The 15,765-nt window shown below is 45.8% G+C and overlaps 2 protein-coding genes across 3 annotated transcripts; one reads left to right on the plus strand and one right to left on the minus strand.

Annotated features, from left to right (window-relative positions):
- Positions 1-895: 895 nt before the first annotated feature.
- Positions 896-7,486, plus strand: LOC1281689 (homeobox protein MOX-2). The gene is made up of 3 exons (XM_321639.6): positions 896-1,598; positions 6,750-6,955; positions 7,020-7,486. The coding sequence occupies exons 1-3, from the start codon at positions 896-898 to the stop codon at positions 7,419-7,421; spliced, it is 1,311 nt and encodes a 436-aa protein (XP_321639.6). The 3' UTR covers positions 7,422-7,486.
- A 138-nt stretch (positions 7,487-7,624) lies between these two features.
- On the minus strand, positions 7,625-9,734 carry LOC1281688 (AP-3 complex subunit mu-2). 2 transcript variants are annotated; one of them, XM_321638.6, is made up of 9 exons: positions 9,589-9,734; positions 9,439-9,521; positions 9,282-9,369; positions 8,889-9,214; positions 8,648-8,807; positions 8,282-8,582; positions 8,062-8,213; positions 7,947-7,993; positions 7,625-7,875 (listed from the first exon to the last, which is right to left on the minus strand). In XM_321638.6, the coding sequence occupies exons 2-9, from the start codon at positions 9,471-9,473 to the stop codon at positions 7,740-7,742; spliced, it is 1,245 nt and encodes a 414-aa protein (XP_321638.4). In that variant the 5' UTR covers positions 9,474-9,521; positions 9,589-9,734; the 3' UTR covers positions 7,625-7,739. The 2 variants fall into 2 exon arrangements, with proteins under 2 accessions (XP_321638.4, XP_061503271.1); XM_061647287.1 differs by having other exon boundaries at positions 9,584-9,703.
- Between the last annotated feature and the right edge of the window lie 6,031 nt (positions 9,735-15,765).

The raw sequence follows: 15,765 nt of genomic DNA on the forward strand, positions 1-15,765 counted from the left end.
CTTAAACACACACACACACTTGCACCTCGGTTGTGGTCGTAAGAACATAAATTTACACTACTTCATTTGAAACACAATGCTAGTAACTGTTTTTGATCAGCGAGGATGTAAAAATTAAACACTTAATTGCTTGGCCTCCGTCCCGGTCCATTTTCACTGCTGGTTACTAGTTGTGCTGTGTAGCTCCGCCCACTTTCTCACGAGGTCCAATCGCGTCGTGCACGATCGGTACAGTGAGTAAAGAGCAGTTGCGTACATCTGCCATGGTTGACAGAAAATAAACCCTTTTTTGTTCTCTAGCAATCCGCCGAGTCTTCAACACACACACACCCGCCGTGTACAAGATACGGTTTCTGGCACTGTGTGTAAGGGAGTTGCCGTTGTAAAAATAAATTACTAAACCGCGAACACATTTGATTTTAATTATCGAAGGAGGCGGATTGAACCGAGCAGAGGAGCGAGCGATATTGTATGTTGGCGATCGGGAGAAGGATGATGTACCAGTACCAGGAACCGGAGAAGTGCAGCAGCAGCAGCAGCAACAGCTACAGTAGATGCAGCAGCAGTGCATAATTAGTGCAAAATGGGTTGTGAGTGGTGAAACGTTGAGAGATGTGAACCCTTCTCCTTCTTCTACAATCTGTCTCGACAAAGCACCCGGCAGAAGAGGGAGCGACGCAGAGTGTGTGCGTGTGTGTGTAACAATTAAGAAATTAAATAATTAAATCATTAAATCATTAAGCGATGTTCTGTGAAGTGATTGCCAAAATACACCCAAGATGACGATGCCGAGTAATGCAAAGTGAAACGTGAAATGATCGTTTAGTGCAAACAAGATGCCGCCCACAGTGGAGCAAACGAAGCGCAACGAGCGAAATTAATTGTTAATGAAATCATGAATTGCTACGGTGGTGTGTCAGTGACGGGGACGAACTACGGAGACAGCACGGTGGCGGCAAGAGGGTCAAGCTGTATCCTGGAAAATGCTGCCGCAGTGGGTGCACAAACTGAACAGTATCATGATAATAAAGCCACTGGCAGTGTGTGGTACAATGTGGTTCCACCGCCGACGGGTTGTCCTGTGCCAAACGATGCCTTACCACTGGGCGGCAGTGCGGCCAGTGACGGTGGCACGTCGGGAGTGATCGAACCAAGCTGTAGCAATGTATCTCCGTCCATCTCCTCCGACCCTAGTGGCCGCTATTACGACGAGGCTGGTGAGCTATCGATAACCACAGGACATCCTCATCATCATCATCATCATCATACTCATACTCATCAGCATCATACGCATCATCATCAGTTTAGTAACAATCGATTGTTGATGGGTGAGCATCGATCGCCACTGATCTACGAAGGCAGCAATGTGGAGCTTGGATTCGGTGGCTTAAACATTGAGGGCGAGAGTGGCACATCCGGGCTGACGAATCCCGGTGCTGCTGCTGCTACGAGTGTAGATAAGAAAGTGCACCACGGAGGTGTGAAGGATCGGTTTTTGATGAGCAATCTGTTGCAGCTCAACAGCACATCCAGCACAGCGGACAGTTCGAGGACGATGATGCCGCCGGGATCACCGAGCTCACCGGTGGATAAAGACGGTATGTGGACGGCTGGTGGAAGGATTTTATTTCTCTGCAAAACAGGGATATTCTTTTTTTGGATATTAAACAAGTTATTGAGTATATCAGATCAGATCACAAAAATTCTGACTATTGGAACCAAAGTATCCAGAGGGAGTAGCTACAAGTGATTTATTTACATTGAGCGATGATCACTCTTGAATATTACAGTTCCAAGAAAAAAACGATATAGGTGCCGTATATTAAAAGGTATTGGATGAGAAGATTCTGTCTTAAGTGATAGACCATCTGAGCCAAAGACCTTGTAGAAAACTAAGATTGATGCCTATTTCTTCTATTTGGCGTAAACGTCCTACGCGGACATGTCCCGGCCTATACCAACAGGCTTTCTAGACTTTATTGAGTACCACGCAGCCGGATAGTCATGTCCTTGCTACGGGGGGACGGACCATTCAAGGTTTGAGCCCATGACGGGCATGTTGTTATTGAGTAGTACGAGTTGACGACTGTACCACGGGACCGCCCTATTTCTTCTTCTTTTGGCACAACAACCGTTGTCGGTCAAGGCCTACCTTGTACCCCCACTAGTGAAGTGAGCTTTGGCTTTCAGTGACTTATTGATTGATTTATATAGCAGGATAGTCAGTCCTACGTACGGGGGCACAGCCTATTCGGGGCTTGAACCCATGACGGGCATGTTATTAAGTCATACGAGTAGACGACAGTACCACCAGACCGGCCTGGTAGTATGATGGCTAGTGTATTGGCTCCACTTACAAGGTTAGACGTAGTGAAAATGCTCGATTCTAGACAAATGTGCTCGTGTACAAGAAGGAAGAGCGAAGGATCTTGAATCTAAACGGACATTTTAGAGAGGAGTTAACACGATGTAGATTTTCCATTAAGAAACATTAAAATATTGACAAAACACTTACATCGTTAGAGTATATATACTCTCTCAATGAGCACTATTTGAAGATTTGATAGGAGTGTTAGGATACGCTTGCTTTTAGTTACTGGCATTGATTAAATAAGTACATTCCCAGTAATCTGGCCACAAACTCTGACGGCCACGACCTCTCTGCTGGGATTACAGCTGCTCCGTGCAGTGGTACAGGGGCCACCGGTATTTTAATAATTTCACGGTTATAAAGTCCTTTGATTTGACGCGATTTGATCATTGCTGTGCTGGTTATAGCGACTATTGCTTATTAAATTCCGCCTTCAAAATCATAAAAAGCTGTCGAGTGATAATAACGACCATTAATTTACAACTTTGCTCCGTGATTACGAAAAACATAGCTGGGCACAAATAACTTTGAAAAGAAGAAGAAAAAAAAGGCAACCAAATACCAAGAAACATGCGTCAAAACATCTGGCACACTGGTAAGACGGGACGGGACGGGACAAGGAGATTTTACACGCCAGGCTGCTGCTGGCAGTGCTTGGCTTTTTGAAGATGTCAACTACTCACCGAGTAGGGAGGCAGGAACGACTACTAATTGTGGATGACATGTAAAATTTTCTAAAACCGAAGGCAAAACTGTTTCTCAAGTGACTGAGAGCTTCCCCGTCCCTATTTCAAATATTCGATTGCAACGCGTGATCGGGAAAAACTGGCGGACACGGGCACTGAACGAGTTCCAAAAACCAATCTAATGCTGCTGCACACACACACACACACACAGACATTTCCACGATAGTGGCAAGCGAAGGCACACCACACCGAATGAGTCAAATTTAAACCTTCTTTATTACCTTTTCTCGGAAGAAATTTTCCCGAAAAAGGGAAGTGTCGTAGGTTTGCGTCGTAATTATATATTTCAAACGAAGCAAACGAAGGGCCGTTTTACCTTTTGCTTTGGCCACCGGAGTGAACAACCACTGGCCAGACGTGACAATAGTGAAAAAGGTTTATGGAATTTACTTTGCTTTTTTCCCCTTTTTTTTGATAGCCAAACTCAACAGTGCTTCTGGTGGCTCCCTTTAACCCTTTTTGCATCCCATAACCCATAGGAAAAAGCGGTAAAAAGCGGTGAAAAACGTCCCAAAAAGATAGAGGGTGAAAAAATGTATCTATTCCTTTGAAATGGATACCACCACCACCATCACCCCAAAACTGATCGACCCCGGATGATGATGATGATCGTGTCGCCGTCGCCGTTGGCTCGCCCGGTGGCAACAGAGTCGATCCCTCCTCCGTTTGCAGGGAGATGAAAAACGGGGAAGCAAAACAAGCGGGAAAACAGCAGCAGATGAGGACATTTCAACAGGCTTCCGTCGTAATTGGGATTGATTGTTCCAAAAATAATTCAACCATAGTATCTGTAGCTACTCAGCCACAGCCACGGTTCTGTCGGGCTAGCGTGACGATGTCGGGTTTGGTTAGAGGCGAGAGGATATGCCGCGGATGCTGCAGCGCTTGTGACACCGGTGTGTGTGTGTGCGTGGTTGTTTGTGAAGGAGAAAAGCGGGAGGGAAAAAACATAAAAACACACACACGCACAACCCAACTCAACACGGCGAGCGAGAGACATGAAATATTGCATTATTTTTAATAGCCAGTATAATTGCTATGAAAGGTAATTGTAAATCAAAACAGCGATTTTTCGTTGACAAATTAACTGTTGCACAACAACGTTGCAGAGAGGATTTAGGAATTAAAGTAAAATTGCTTACGATATCATCTACGATCGACCGCAGCATGCGGGCATGTTTGATTTAAGTCACAAAAAGAGCCCACATGGTGTAGCCCGAATTATTATTCCAGCTTAGCCAAATACGTAAACAGATGCAGGGAAACAACTCTTCTACCTACTTTTACGACAAATTTCCATTTTTTAAAACCATTTCTCGATCGCTCCACAACGTCGCTGTCAAAACGGTGAGAATAACCAGCATGCACGACAACGATCACATCGGCGACGCGCATGTGGTAGCAATGATTTGCAATCGTTGGAGATCGCGATCGCGCCTGTCTATCTTCCAGCGAGACAATTTTCCCGACCACCATCCGACACTGGTAGGAGGTCCCGGTACAGAGAGGAGGAGCACGGAAACAGCTCCATACAGTTGTTCAGTTTATTGAAGAGAAGAAAAAACCCCGCACACGTTGAGCAACATTTCCGGCGTACACACAACGCAACGCAAAGCATGTACGCCGTTTTTTCGTTTTTTTACGCTCTTCTTGTGCGTTAGAAAGGATTGAGTTGTGTGTGTGTGCTTGTGTTTGTTCGAGAGCAAAAGATATCGGAAGAAAAGGAGAAGATCGATGTCTAGTGACGCTGGAAGAACACACGCGCGATCGCTCACAATAGGAATGGGAAGATCACGCGCGAAAAGGCGGAAGTGAAGACATGCTCTCGTGTCGTGTCGGTACGCAAACGGCAGTTGTTGCTGGTAATCATCGCCTCATTACCGCCTCGAGAGGAAGAGGAAAAAAGTGAAGCAGTACACAATTACAATTAGATTAGTAAAAAATGAGCTACACAACAATTGGTTCCGCTTTTCCCTATTCCCTATTAACATTCCATTCGATGGGGGTTTATATGTTTCCTTAAGGACAGCTGTTGACAGATGTTGTTATTTGTTGTTCCTGGAGAGGGATTAGAAAGTCTTTCCCTTCAACACTTTGGGGCATTGCTATTAGATAGTGGGATCGATAGATCCAACCCCAATGGGAATTTGCGAATCCTTTAGCGTCCTCTTAATGGTTTCCAGTTGGAGCGTACGTACTTCCCATTCATAACCATTCATCACTGAGGATCGGCTTGGCTGCGGTCCGCTCATCTGGCGTGATCTCTGTGATCCCCCATCGTGGGATGGAAATCGTTTGAAGCGAACCGCGTAAAACCCCCCTGAAGACGGCCTGAAGACAAGTGTGCCCTTATAATGATGGCGCAACAGGGCTTTATTTGCCTGGTCCCGTCACAAGGAGGGAAGAATATAGATCTTCCGGCACACCGAAGGCGCGGCAAACGCCATAAAGAAACGATCCAGTGTGTTTTTTTTGTTGCCGTGGCTGTTTGGTTGAAGGGCGGAGGACCGTTGTTACGGTTTAGTGAGTTGTAAAATGATCTGATTTGTTGGCATTAAGTCATGTGTATCGCTTTCAAGCTGTCTTCTCCCGCGTTTGGGACGATTTCCATTGCAGAAGAGTCGGTCGTCCGTCCGTCTGTCAGTCACTCCCGTCATCTTCAAAGCCTTTCTTCTCCCTTTCGCGTACCTTACTGACTCATGCTCACTTTAACGAGGTTACTTTCAAGTGCAAGTGTAGTGGGGGGAGAGGCGAAAAAAAACGGGCGAGATGGTAAATTATTTAATTGGAGCGTCTTTTGGACGGTTCCCTAGGGGAAGTGGATTAGTTTTGTGTGTGTGTACGGTACCTCATAGCGTGGATTATTTTTAACCGTGAACGGTGTGTTAATGTGTTAAACGGTTTTTAAAAGGGGTTTACTAGAAACTGTTGCATTTGTTGAGGTAGTAGGAATACAATTTTGGTTAAATTGTATCTCTAAAAACGATCTTTGAAGTGGATTGTCTTGTAAGCCCTTTGATGATTGTACTTGTCACCAAATTATAACGATCATTTTTTACCTTCAAACAAACACCCAAAAGCAACTCATAAATCATACGAAAAGGGCTAGCAAAAGAGAGGCAAAGATCGCGCCGGATAGTTCAGTTGAAGCGGATTATGTTTGTTTATCATGTTATGCACGTGGTTCTAATCTTCCAATCCCTTCGGTTGGTTGGCGCTCCTTCATCCCGTCAATCATTATGCTGCACGTTGGGTTTGTGTTGTGACACATAAAGTGTGCCACGGCCCGTTCGGGACCCCGTGGGTTGGTTATTATGGTTTTCTTTTCTTTTTTTGCTGTTGAACTTCAGCTGAAAGAGCAAAGAAAGCGTGGATGTATGGAGGCAGGATTGGTGGGGAAGAGTGGTGGTTGGCTTCTCTGGGGGTGTGAATTAACGATCAACAACCGGGGCAAGCAACACGACGGTTAATTGTGCATGGTAGGTAAATTAAATTAGCGCAAAACATTAATCGCCCGTGTCTCGTGTCTCGGATCTGGTGCTGTGGATTAAGTGATAATCATTAACCAGGACGTTAGAATTAAGAGAAGAAGTGTTAAACCATTCTATTCTTCTGATCTCTCTCTCAATTAGATCTGGAAGACACTCCAACACACAAGTCCGACCTGTCGATGAGGACAAAGTCGTGCACGCTGAAAAAGCCCCGACGCAATCGGACCACCTTCACCACCAACCAGCTGACGGCGTTGGAGAAAATATTCGAAAAAACTCACTACCCGGACGCGTTCGTGCGGGAGGAGTTGGCGAACAAGGTCGGGCTTAGTGAGGCTCGCGTACAGGTACAGAGGGTGGCGCGCGGACGTTTATAACTGTGTATTTATGTACATGTCATATGCTTCACAGGTTTGGTTCCAGAACCGGAGGGCAAAGTTTCGTCGCAATGAGCGTAGCGCACAGTCATCGGGTGGTGGCGGTAGTGCTAGCAAGGGAGAGGACTTTTTCCATCCTGGCGCAATACCGCCTTCAGCGACAAGTGGTGGACTTGCTGGGTTTGCGGGGGTAGTAGACAAACCGGACAGCGGCCCCTATTCGCTGTCCTTTTCTACGCTTAGTTCCATCTTTTCGCCGGTCGTTTCACAGCTGCAGCATCATCATGCACATCACCATCCCGCGGCGGGTAGTGTTCGTGCTGGTGGACAGTTCTATACGGCCTACAAACCCCAGCACGATGAGGCAGCAAACTTTTGCAGCCAGTCGTACCAGTTTCCGAGCTTAAAATATTTAAACAATCTGCAACAGACCTAACCCATGCACAGTGAAAACAACTTAACACAGCACGGTCTTGCTGAGTGGCCAGAAACGTCCGGAGTGTAGCTTTGCTTTAGATTTAAACACTTTTAACCTTATGTTACCGATTAGGGGGAAAAAACGGAGGGAAGAAAAAGCTAACACCATTTTCTTTCTCTACTTCACACTGAGTAAATAAAGAAAACGAAAAAAAAAGATAATTAATTAACGGTACGAACCTGAACGAGTTTGTTACATATTTCCATTTTCATTGTTCGTCTGCTCTTGCATATAGGTTTTAGTGTTCGTTTACAGCAAATAAAGTTTCGAGGGCTCTTACATACGTATTTGGAACTTGCCTGCCTTTGTCACGTACTTCACACCCTTGAAGGGTTTGTACTTTTCGCCGTACATGTCCAGCCGGTTCACTTTCAGCCCCGAAACGGCCATCTGCGAGATGGTGAAGTGTACTCTGGAAGGTGGGAAGAGAGACGATTAGTTTACTGCACGGTAGGAAGGCATATGTCTCTTGATTTGTCTCACCTGTCGATCGTCGTTTCAAGCGTCGAGTTGGTGGCGGCAACAGAAACCTGGTGGGGAAAGTTTGTGTGGAGTTAAATCAACCAATCACAAGTTTAGTGCAACTTAAGTGCCTTACCGTGCCGCGAATGTTGGGCAACTTGGCCGCATCGATCCGTCCAATGTCCCAGTGCAGTACTTTGTTCACCGTGTCGTACGTGTACTTGCCCTGGTTCACCACCAACGAACAGTTTGTGACCGCTTTGGGCATGCAAATGTCCAGCTTAACACCTGAAGGATAAGAAACAGAACAGTTCAGCTTGAATTCCTCATTATCAATCCGTCGCCATTGTGCTTACCTTCAACCGTACGACCCATTGTCGTCTTTGGACCGACGGTAATGTCTAATCGGGACTGTTCTCCCGAACGCAGCACCAGATTGTGCCGCACGTAGATCGGAATGGCTACGATACTCTGGGACCCGACATGGTACGACATTAGCCGGAAGTTACCGTCGGGTGGAATGAAGGACAGAATTCGCTCCGATTCCCAGCGCTTGAAGCGGACGCACGGATGGAACGAAACGTCGTCGAACAGACGCGGATTCATGAACGAAAGAGACAAATCCGGCATACCGCTGAGTTTAATGCAGCAATCGATCTGGAAAAGGTAAGTGCCATTAATGGGGCTGCAATCGGATTGATGCCAGTGTACCGGACACTTACATAGCCTTGTATCTCAGCAAAGATCGTCTGTCCGTTCTTGTCGATGATGGCATCAACCTCTTCGACAACATCAAAGTATGCTTCGTTGTTGGTGTACTTCACGCCCGTGCGTCTCCATGGTATCGCGGATAGCTGTCCCGACGGAAGTGTACCACTGATACTGTGAATGAGTGAAATGATGTGCGTAGGAAAGAAACATTAAAGCAACAGTGAGACACACACAAATTAGCAAACAAATTACTTGGATTTTCCCGTGACCGAATTGGCGATGGTGCGCAGAATGTTCGGTGGTTTTATAAGCTCCTTCAGTATGTTGCACTCGGTCGCGAGCGGGTACCCATTGTCCAGCATTTCGTCCAACAGCTCGTACACGATCACGTAGTTTTCCTTTATCACATTCTCATTGCACTCGGAAAAGTAGTCCTCAAACGTGTCCACCACACGGTGCAGAAACTCGATCACGAACAGTGGCGGAAACTCCTGCTTGCAGGCGGCCACCAGCGAGATGCCGTTGCGCTGAATCGATACGAGGTAGTGGTGAGGCGTGGACAGGACTGGTGGTACGTTCTGGAAAGTAAGCAAACAAGATAATGTGGCTGGCCGAGCAGTCATGGGATCGATCCCTATTACGTACGTTGGCCGATTCACGGTGAACATCGAGAAAGTAGGACACGCAGGTGCGTGATACAACACTGCGCCAATGTTTCTCTAAAAATACATCCCTGCGAAAGGTGAGTCGGTTGGGGATTAGTTTCAACTCGGTTTTGGGATACAAACGATCGTTCTATTACCCGCTGCTGTTGACTATGAACAAGCTGTGTATCATTTTAGTGGAACCGGTCACGGACAGCTGCTGCTGTACTCCGCCTCTGATCTGCAACAAAAAAAGCACACGGATTGAAAAAGCACGACTCCTAACACACCTCTACTACACACTTTACTTTTAAAATGGGCGCGAGTAAGCGAAATATTTGTTTTATTTAAAGTATTGGATTAAATTAGCTGCAGTCGAAGCGATGACGAATACAAACAGCAGATTTTGATAAATTTTGTTTACGTTCGATACAGCTGTCAAACGGGGTGATACAGCTGGCGCTCGACGGGACAAAACGTTTGACGTTTGGTTAAAAATGAGGAATTTAAATTAGACCAGTTTTGTTCGATGTTACGGTTATATTTTCTTCATTGAAGAGATTTATTATTAATTATCGTAGAAGAGAACGAAAAGGATGATTAAATTTATATTTTTGATATTAGGAAGTCACTTATTAGTAGTTTTGTACTGCATCAATGTAAGCTGATTGCTATAAATCAGGAATATGCACCATTTGAAGCATTTATACCAGTTTCATTCAAACAGCAGAAACGAAATTATGATGGTGGAGGAAGAATGCAAAAAGATTATCATTTTAATGCCATTTTTTTTGCTATCAACAGTATCTCGTATCTATTTTAGACTAAGCGATCGAGTACTTTGCTAATGGATAACTGCTAATGGATAAGTTTCTAGAGCGCAGTTTGATCTATACAAATGATTTGAACTTGATTTGAAAACTCGCCAACATAAAGTTCTTATTGTGTTTTTATTTTCAAAAGTTCACAAAATTGTTATCAATTTCTACAAAAAAATCAAATGGTTCAAACTGAGGTTCACACAATTTCCTGCCCTTGAGTCACTTTATCAATGAGTTTCACTTTTACTGCATTAAAGTGTCTTCTGGATCAGATGGCATTCATGCTAAAATATGTGTCAAGTCGTGAGAAGCAAATTTAACACTTTCACTTGTCTGCACGAGATGGCTCATCACAGTCAGGCGTGTCGTTCAATCAACCAATCCAGGAAGTGTTTATGTGTGAACGTAATGATCGCAGAATGGCAAAATCTTGGTTTCACATTATATCAGTTTCCTGAGACTGAAATGTGGTTTTTGCGTGTATTATGTACCTTGTAACGAATGAATAAATTCACCTTCAAACCACCATTTACAGCGGTGTAAAGTGAGTCATATTTTAAAATTAATTCTTCAGCAGTTTAGTAGATAGTCGCTAATTCTGTCTAATAGATTTGTTCGCTGTTTGGATTTCAAACGAAAGTTGATAAAGCACAGACACGCACCGCATGGCACGCGGTTTGTCGCTTATCGACTAAACTACGTTGAAATCGTCACACAAGTCACCAGTAATAGTATCCGCACTATCCACAGAACCGGTACCAAAGCTAACTTTAATGAGAACCGACGACCAAGATCCGTACCGGTGTTTGCTCGAGAGGTCACGGTCATGATCAAACGAGAAACTCTCGAACTTTTCAACGCGATCTCAACCGCGTGTGTGTGTGTGTGTGTACGTGCGTGCGTGTGTGCATCACTATTGAAGGAAGGCGTGTTACCGTTCGTCGTCCGTGTGTTTATCCACCTGTGCGAGATCGTTCCGATGGGAAGAATCTGCAGACCCGTGACGATTAGCGAGATCCGTGAGTTCACTCTTGAGACGACCTTTTGTTGACTCCGTCAGATCGGTATGGAGCCGCAGGGGTAGAACGCGGCAGGGAGTACTGTGTAGCCAAAGTACCTAGACAAGGATCCTCTTTAATTGGACATCTTCCGCCAACGAATGCCAATGTGGGAGAAGTGGTAAGAGTTTTGGGGCGGAGAGCGATGGGACGACCAGAACCGAACCAAACGACGATCGTGGTGGAGGAGCTGAAGCTTTGTCAACAATGTTGTCATTCAACGGAATTGCTAAACGATTGCTGGGAGATTGGGCATGGAAAGGGAGAAGACCAGCAGGCGTTGAACAAGAAAAGACGCACGCGATGGCGTAAAGATGTTTGATTATGTATTCCAGCAACAGCAGTAGTCAGATATCACATTGATTTCCTGCCCGATTCTTGGCGCACTTTTGGGCATGATTTCGTGTGTGTGTGTGTTTCAATATAGTTAGCTTTTTTGAATCTTAACTCATCTTTTCTTAATGGGGATAGTATCTCTAATGAGGAGTTTAGAGGAATCGCTGTACATTAAGTGCTAAGTGTACATCATCTCACTGCCACGCGACACTGCCAGTAGGATCAATCCGACGACATCAAGGGAGTGGTAGGGGAGGAGGTTGCTTTTTTATGTAATTATCAACTATCAAAGAGTGTTGGAGAGCGTTTGTAAACCTGCCCGGCCGGGGTGATGATTGATTCCAATCCTAAAGGTGTAACTAGACAGGTAATTTCCATACAACGCTTGGCCGTAGAGAATGGCTTTTTGTGTACATTACATCGTATCTCGTTCTCTCTCTCTCTCTTTGCATTGCAACGTAAGTCTGTCTCTTGTTGGAGGGTTAAGTACCGATCGATCGATCGTAGTAGTGGTAGTAGTAGTCTCCAAGATCGAGCTTAATTATGGTTCAAGTAAAACAGGAACTTGCATCTAGTAGCCACAGGTTGAAGGGCTACAGCCCGCGGCAGGATGCCATGTGTGTGTGTGTGTTTGTTTCAGTTGTTTGGTGAATAATGCTCCAAACCGACCACCGATTGCGCCACCGAGACGAGGATCGTTTGAATTCTAGCTTACACACACACACACACACACACACACACACACACACACACACACACACACACACACACACACACACACACACACACACACACACACACACACACACACACACACACACACACACACACACACACACACACACACACACACACACACACACACACACACACACACACACACACACACACACACACACACACACACACACACACACACACACACACACACACACACACACAAACACACACACACACACACACACACACACACACACACACACACACACACACAAACACACACACACACACACACACACACGCACACACACACACACACGCGATGTGACGTCAGTAGAAGGGGGCGCCCACTACACCATAATCATATACCACACAGCCCTGTGTGGTGAGGTAAGCCAGGGCCCGCGTGCCATCGTTTGGTATTTTGGCCCGAAACGAAAGTAAGTATCGAACGCAGGGCAAAGTCACGCGTAAGGTGAACCATTTAGCCAACCGAAGGGTGTGATTGCGACGCCAAGTGACACGTAAGACCGGGTGGAAAGCAAGGTGGTCCTTAGAACTTACAAAACACACGACACAGCGGGTTAGGCAAAATTACATCGAAGGCAAGTAGGATTATCGTTAATCGTTTTGGCTTATTAGACTTCCTATATCATAAGTTCCGGCTTATTACTCACTCACGCACCGCCAAACCACGCGGTGAAATCAATCCTTGACGATATCCTTCCCATTGCGTAAAAGGGTCGTGTCGCGTCATAACGCACGATCAATACAGAGATCTTACGTAAATAAAACATCCACCAAATGCTCAAGGACGCACCAGCAAACCGTCGTCACAATTCGCATCTTTTGAGAGATCGGTAGTTCGTTCGGGGAGGCTTTTCTAATGATAGTAAAGGTCAATGGCTGGCCCCACCGATGGCGCAAGAAACGATGCGTAGCCAATTTTAAATTTTCGATTCCGTTGATTTGCCCGATGCCCGGGCCGCCTAGCCGCACCACCGCGCTGTGGAAGGATACACAAAAGGTCAGTATTTAAAGTGAGCGATAAAAAAGAGGGTTAATAGAAGATCTTCGCTAACCTCAATACGGGTATACCGATGGAACACTCCAAAACGCTGATAGTGTGCCGTCCGGAAAGCGGGTTGATCACAGCTACACGGGCTGTTAATGAGTGATGTGATTAGGCGTGCGTTCGCAAGGACATTGGTGTGTGTGTGTGTGTGCAGTTGCCATGGAGACACATTTAAGCACCACTGCCGGTATTGATGTGACAGGTACGGAGAGCGCGCAGTACTTAACGACGCATGGGCTACTTTGATGATACTAAGCGATGGTGGGAAAGATGGCTCTTTGTGTGTCGTTTGTTTTGGAAGGTGTTCGTTGTATTGTATTTTGAAGCTCGTAAAATTAGACAGCAATTAAAAACCAATCACTACACTTGCACCTTACGTGACTAACTCACAGCAACTAGCTCCAACAAAATCAAGTGCTCCAGAAGAAATGTGTGCAACCATCTTACCCAAACACACACACACACACACAAACACCAAACACGTGGTGACAGGCTGCATTAGCCCGACCACGTGGAGGCTGGCCGCGCGGTTCGAGTGAAACGAACCTAGCGGGTTTTTAGAAAGTAAAACAATGAAATGCAATGCCCGACAGCCACCCCACTCTACCGAAAGTCTCTTTAGTAAGGGTAGGTTATGTTATACCTGGCCGGGTGGGTGGGGTGGAGAGTGAACCTATCGATATCACTTATTTATTTTTCATTTATACGATTACGTACGTGTAGCAGGGTTGGCGGCGCAATGCCGCTGTGTTTAGATGTGTTTAGCAAAGTGCGCGCTACGCACGGCTTTATTTTCTTTCAGTTTTGTCTTTTTCATTTTTTTTCCACATGATTATGTGATTGTGTACGCTTCGGCACGCTTTTGCGATCGTTCGCTGGTGATACAGCGAGTTTGTAACAGCTCTCGTTGTGCCATTCCTCCCAATATGTGCAACATAAACGATGGATTTAGGGGAACCTTCTTCTTCTCTCTTGGAGGCGCTCTCGGAAGTGTTTGAAGTGGAGTTTGCGTGTGTGTTTGTGCACCCGATCGGAACAGGGGTGTATGTATGCAAACACACGCGACGCTTGCGGAAGGTATCCCACCAAGACTCCGAAGGATGGAGGAAATCTCGTGCCAAACTCCACAACGCGATCGTTACGACGGAGCCCTCGCCGTTATGTGATGCAGTGATTTTCGGTGGATTATTATTATTATTATAAATCTCCTACATTCTCCTTTGATCATGCGAGAGGGGCAAGAGAGGCAGTTTTGGGGTTTGTTTCACCCCCCACTCTTGGCGTCTTTCACTCCGTGGTCTTTCTTTCCGGTTCAATCAACACACTCCGTGTTACCGCGATGCTGCTGCTGCTGTTGCGGAATAACGTTTCGGGGAGGGAGGATGGGGAGTTTGTGAACGGGCTCACCAAAAAGATACAACCCGAAGAAAAAAATTGACAAACAATCAAACCACGGCACGTTTTTGGGGCGTCTTTCGAAACGGTTTTTGGCCAGATTGATAGTATCGCGCATATAGCGCGTAACAGCTGTTTTAACGCTTATGCTTCCAGCCTGCCGCTGCAATCCTATTTTCCGCACACAAACACCCTTCCCTCTTGTTATCATAGCAAAAAAAAACAATTGGTTTTGGTGGGAAATTTTGTAAATTAAAATGCGAATTTTCTCTACCTCATTTCATTTTGGCTGGCGAGAAAGAGGACGGCGCTGAGCCAAAAAACATTGGATTAGCAGCTGATATGATACTGCTGATTGTGGTCATTTTTCTCTGCTGTGGAAGTTTCACTTTTTCTTCTCTCTTTTTTGTGCCACTTTGCGCTGGCAACCTTTAGGGTTGCATTGGGAGTTAAGTTCAGCAACGCTTCCCTCCAACGGTTTCCTTTGGTATCTTTGCATTGCATGAGAAAAGTTCCAGATGTTTTACGATCGTTGTACGTTCGATTTCCTTCGAAACTAAATTCACACACACACACACACACATACAAAACAAACGGTCCGCACTGACCTTTTCAACTCGTAAAAATGCACATTCTTAAAACCGGACCGGAACCGTTGCGCATCCGAGTCGAGTATCTCGCTGGCGGCTGGCGCGTACTGGTGGGCCACCGTTTTACTGGTTGCGCACAAATCGGACACGTGCGTGCGTAATGGATTCAGTGCGGGTTTCAAGGGTTTAACCTTGCGCCACTAAGACCAAATGCTGCATGCATTCACACACATGCACGAATTGTACGAAATTCGTGTGCAGCGCGCGTGCACTGTGCGCAAAATTAGAAAGACAAAGGGTGAGAAAGAGACAGAGAGAGGGAGTGGGGGAGAGGGTATTGCTATGGTGATGATATGCGTTTCAATCAAACGCACACGACGCATCGAGGGTGGCCTAAGCAGGCTGCTCGTCAGTCTGGCGTTCCCTCGTCTGTTTTATTGAGCAGCAGGTGCTACATAACGGCTAAATAAAACAATAAAAAAAGGCAGAA

This window comes from Anopheles gambiae, chromosome 2 (assembly GCF_943734735.2).
Source record: "Anopheles gambiae chromosome 2, idAnoGambNW_F1_1, whole genome shotgun sequence".
Taxonomy (NCBI): Eukaryota; Metazoa; Arthropoda; class Insecta; order Diptera; family Culicidae; genus Anopheles; species Anopheles gambiae.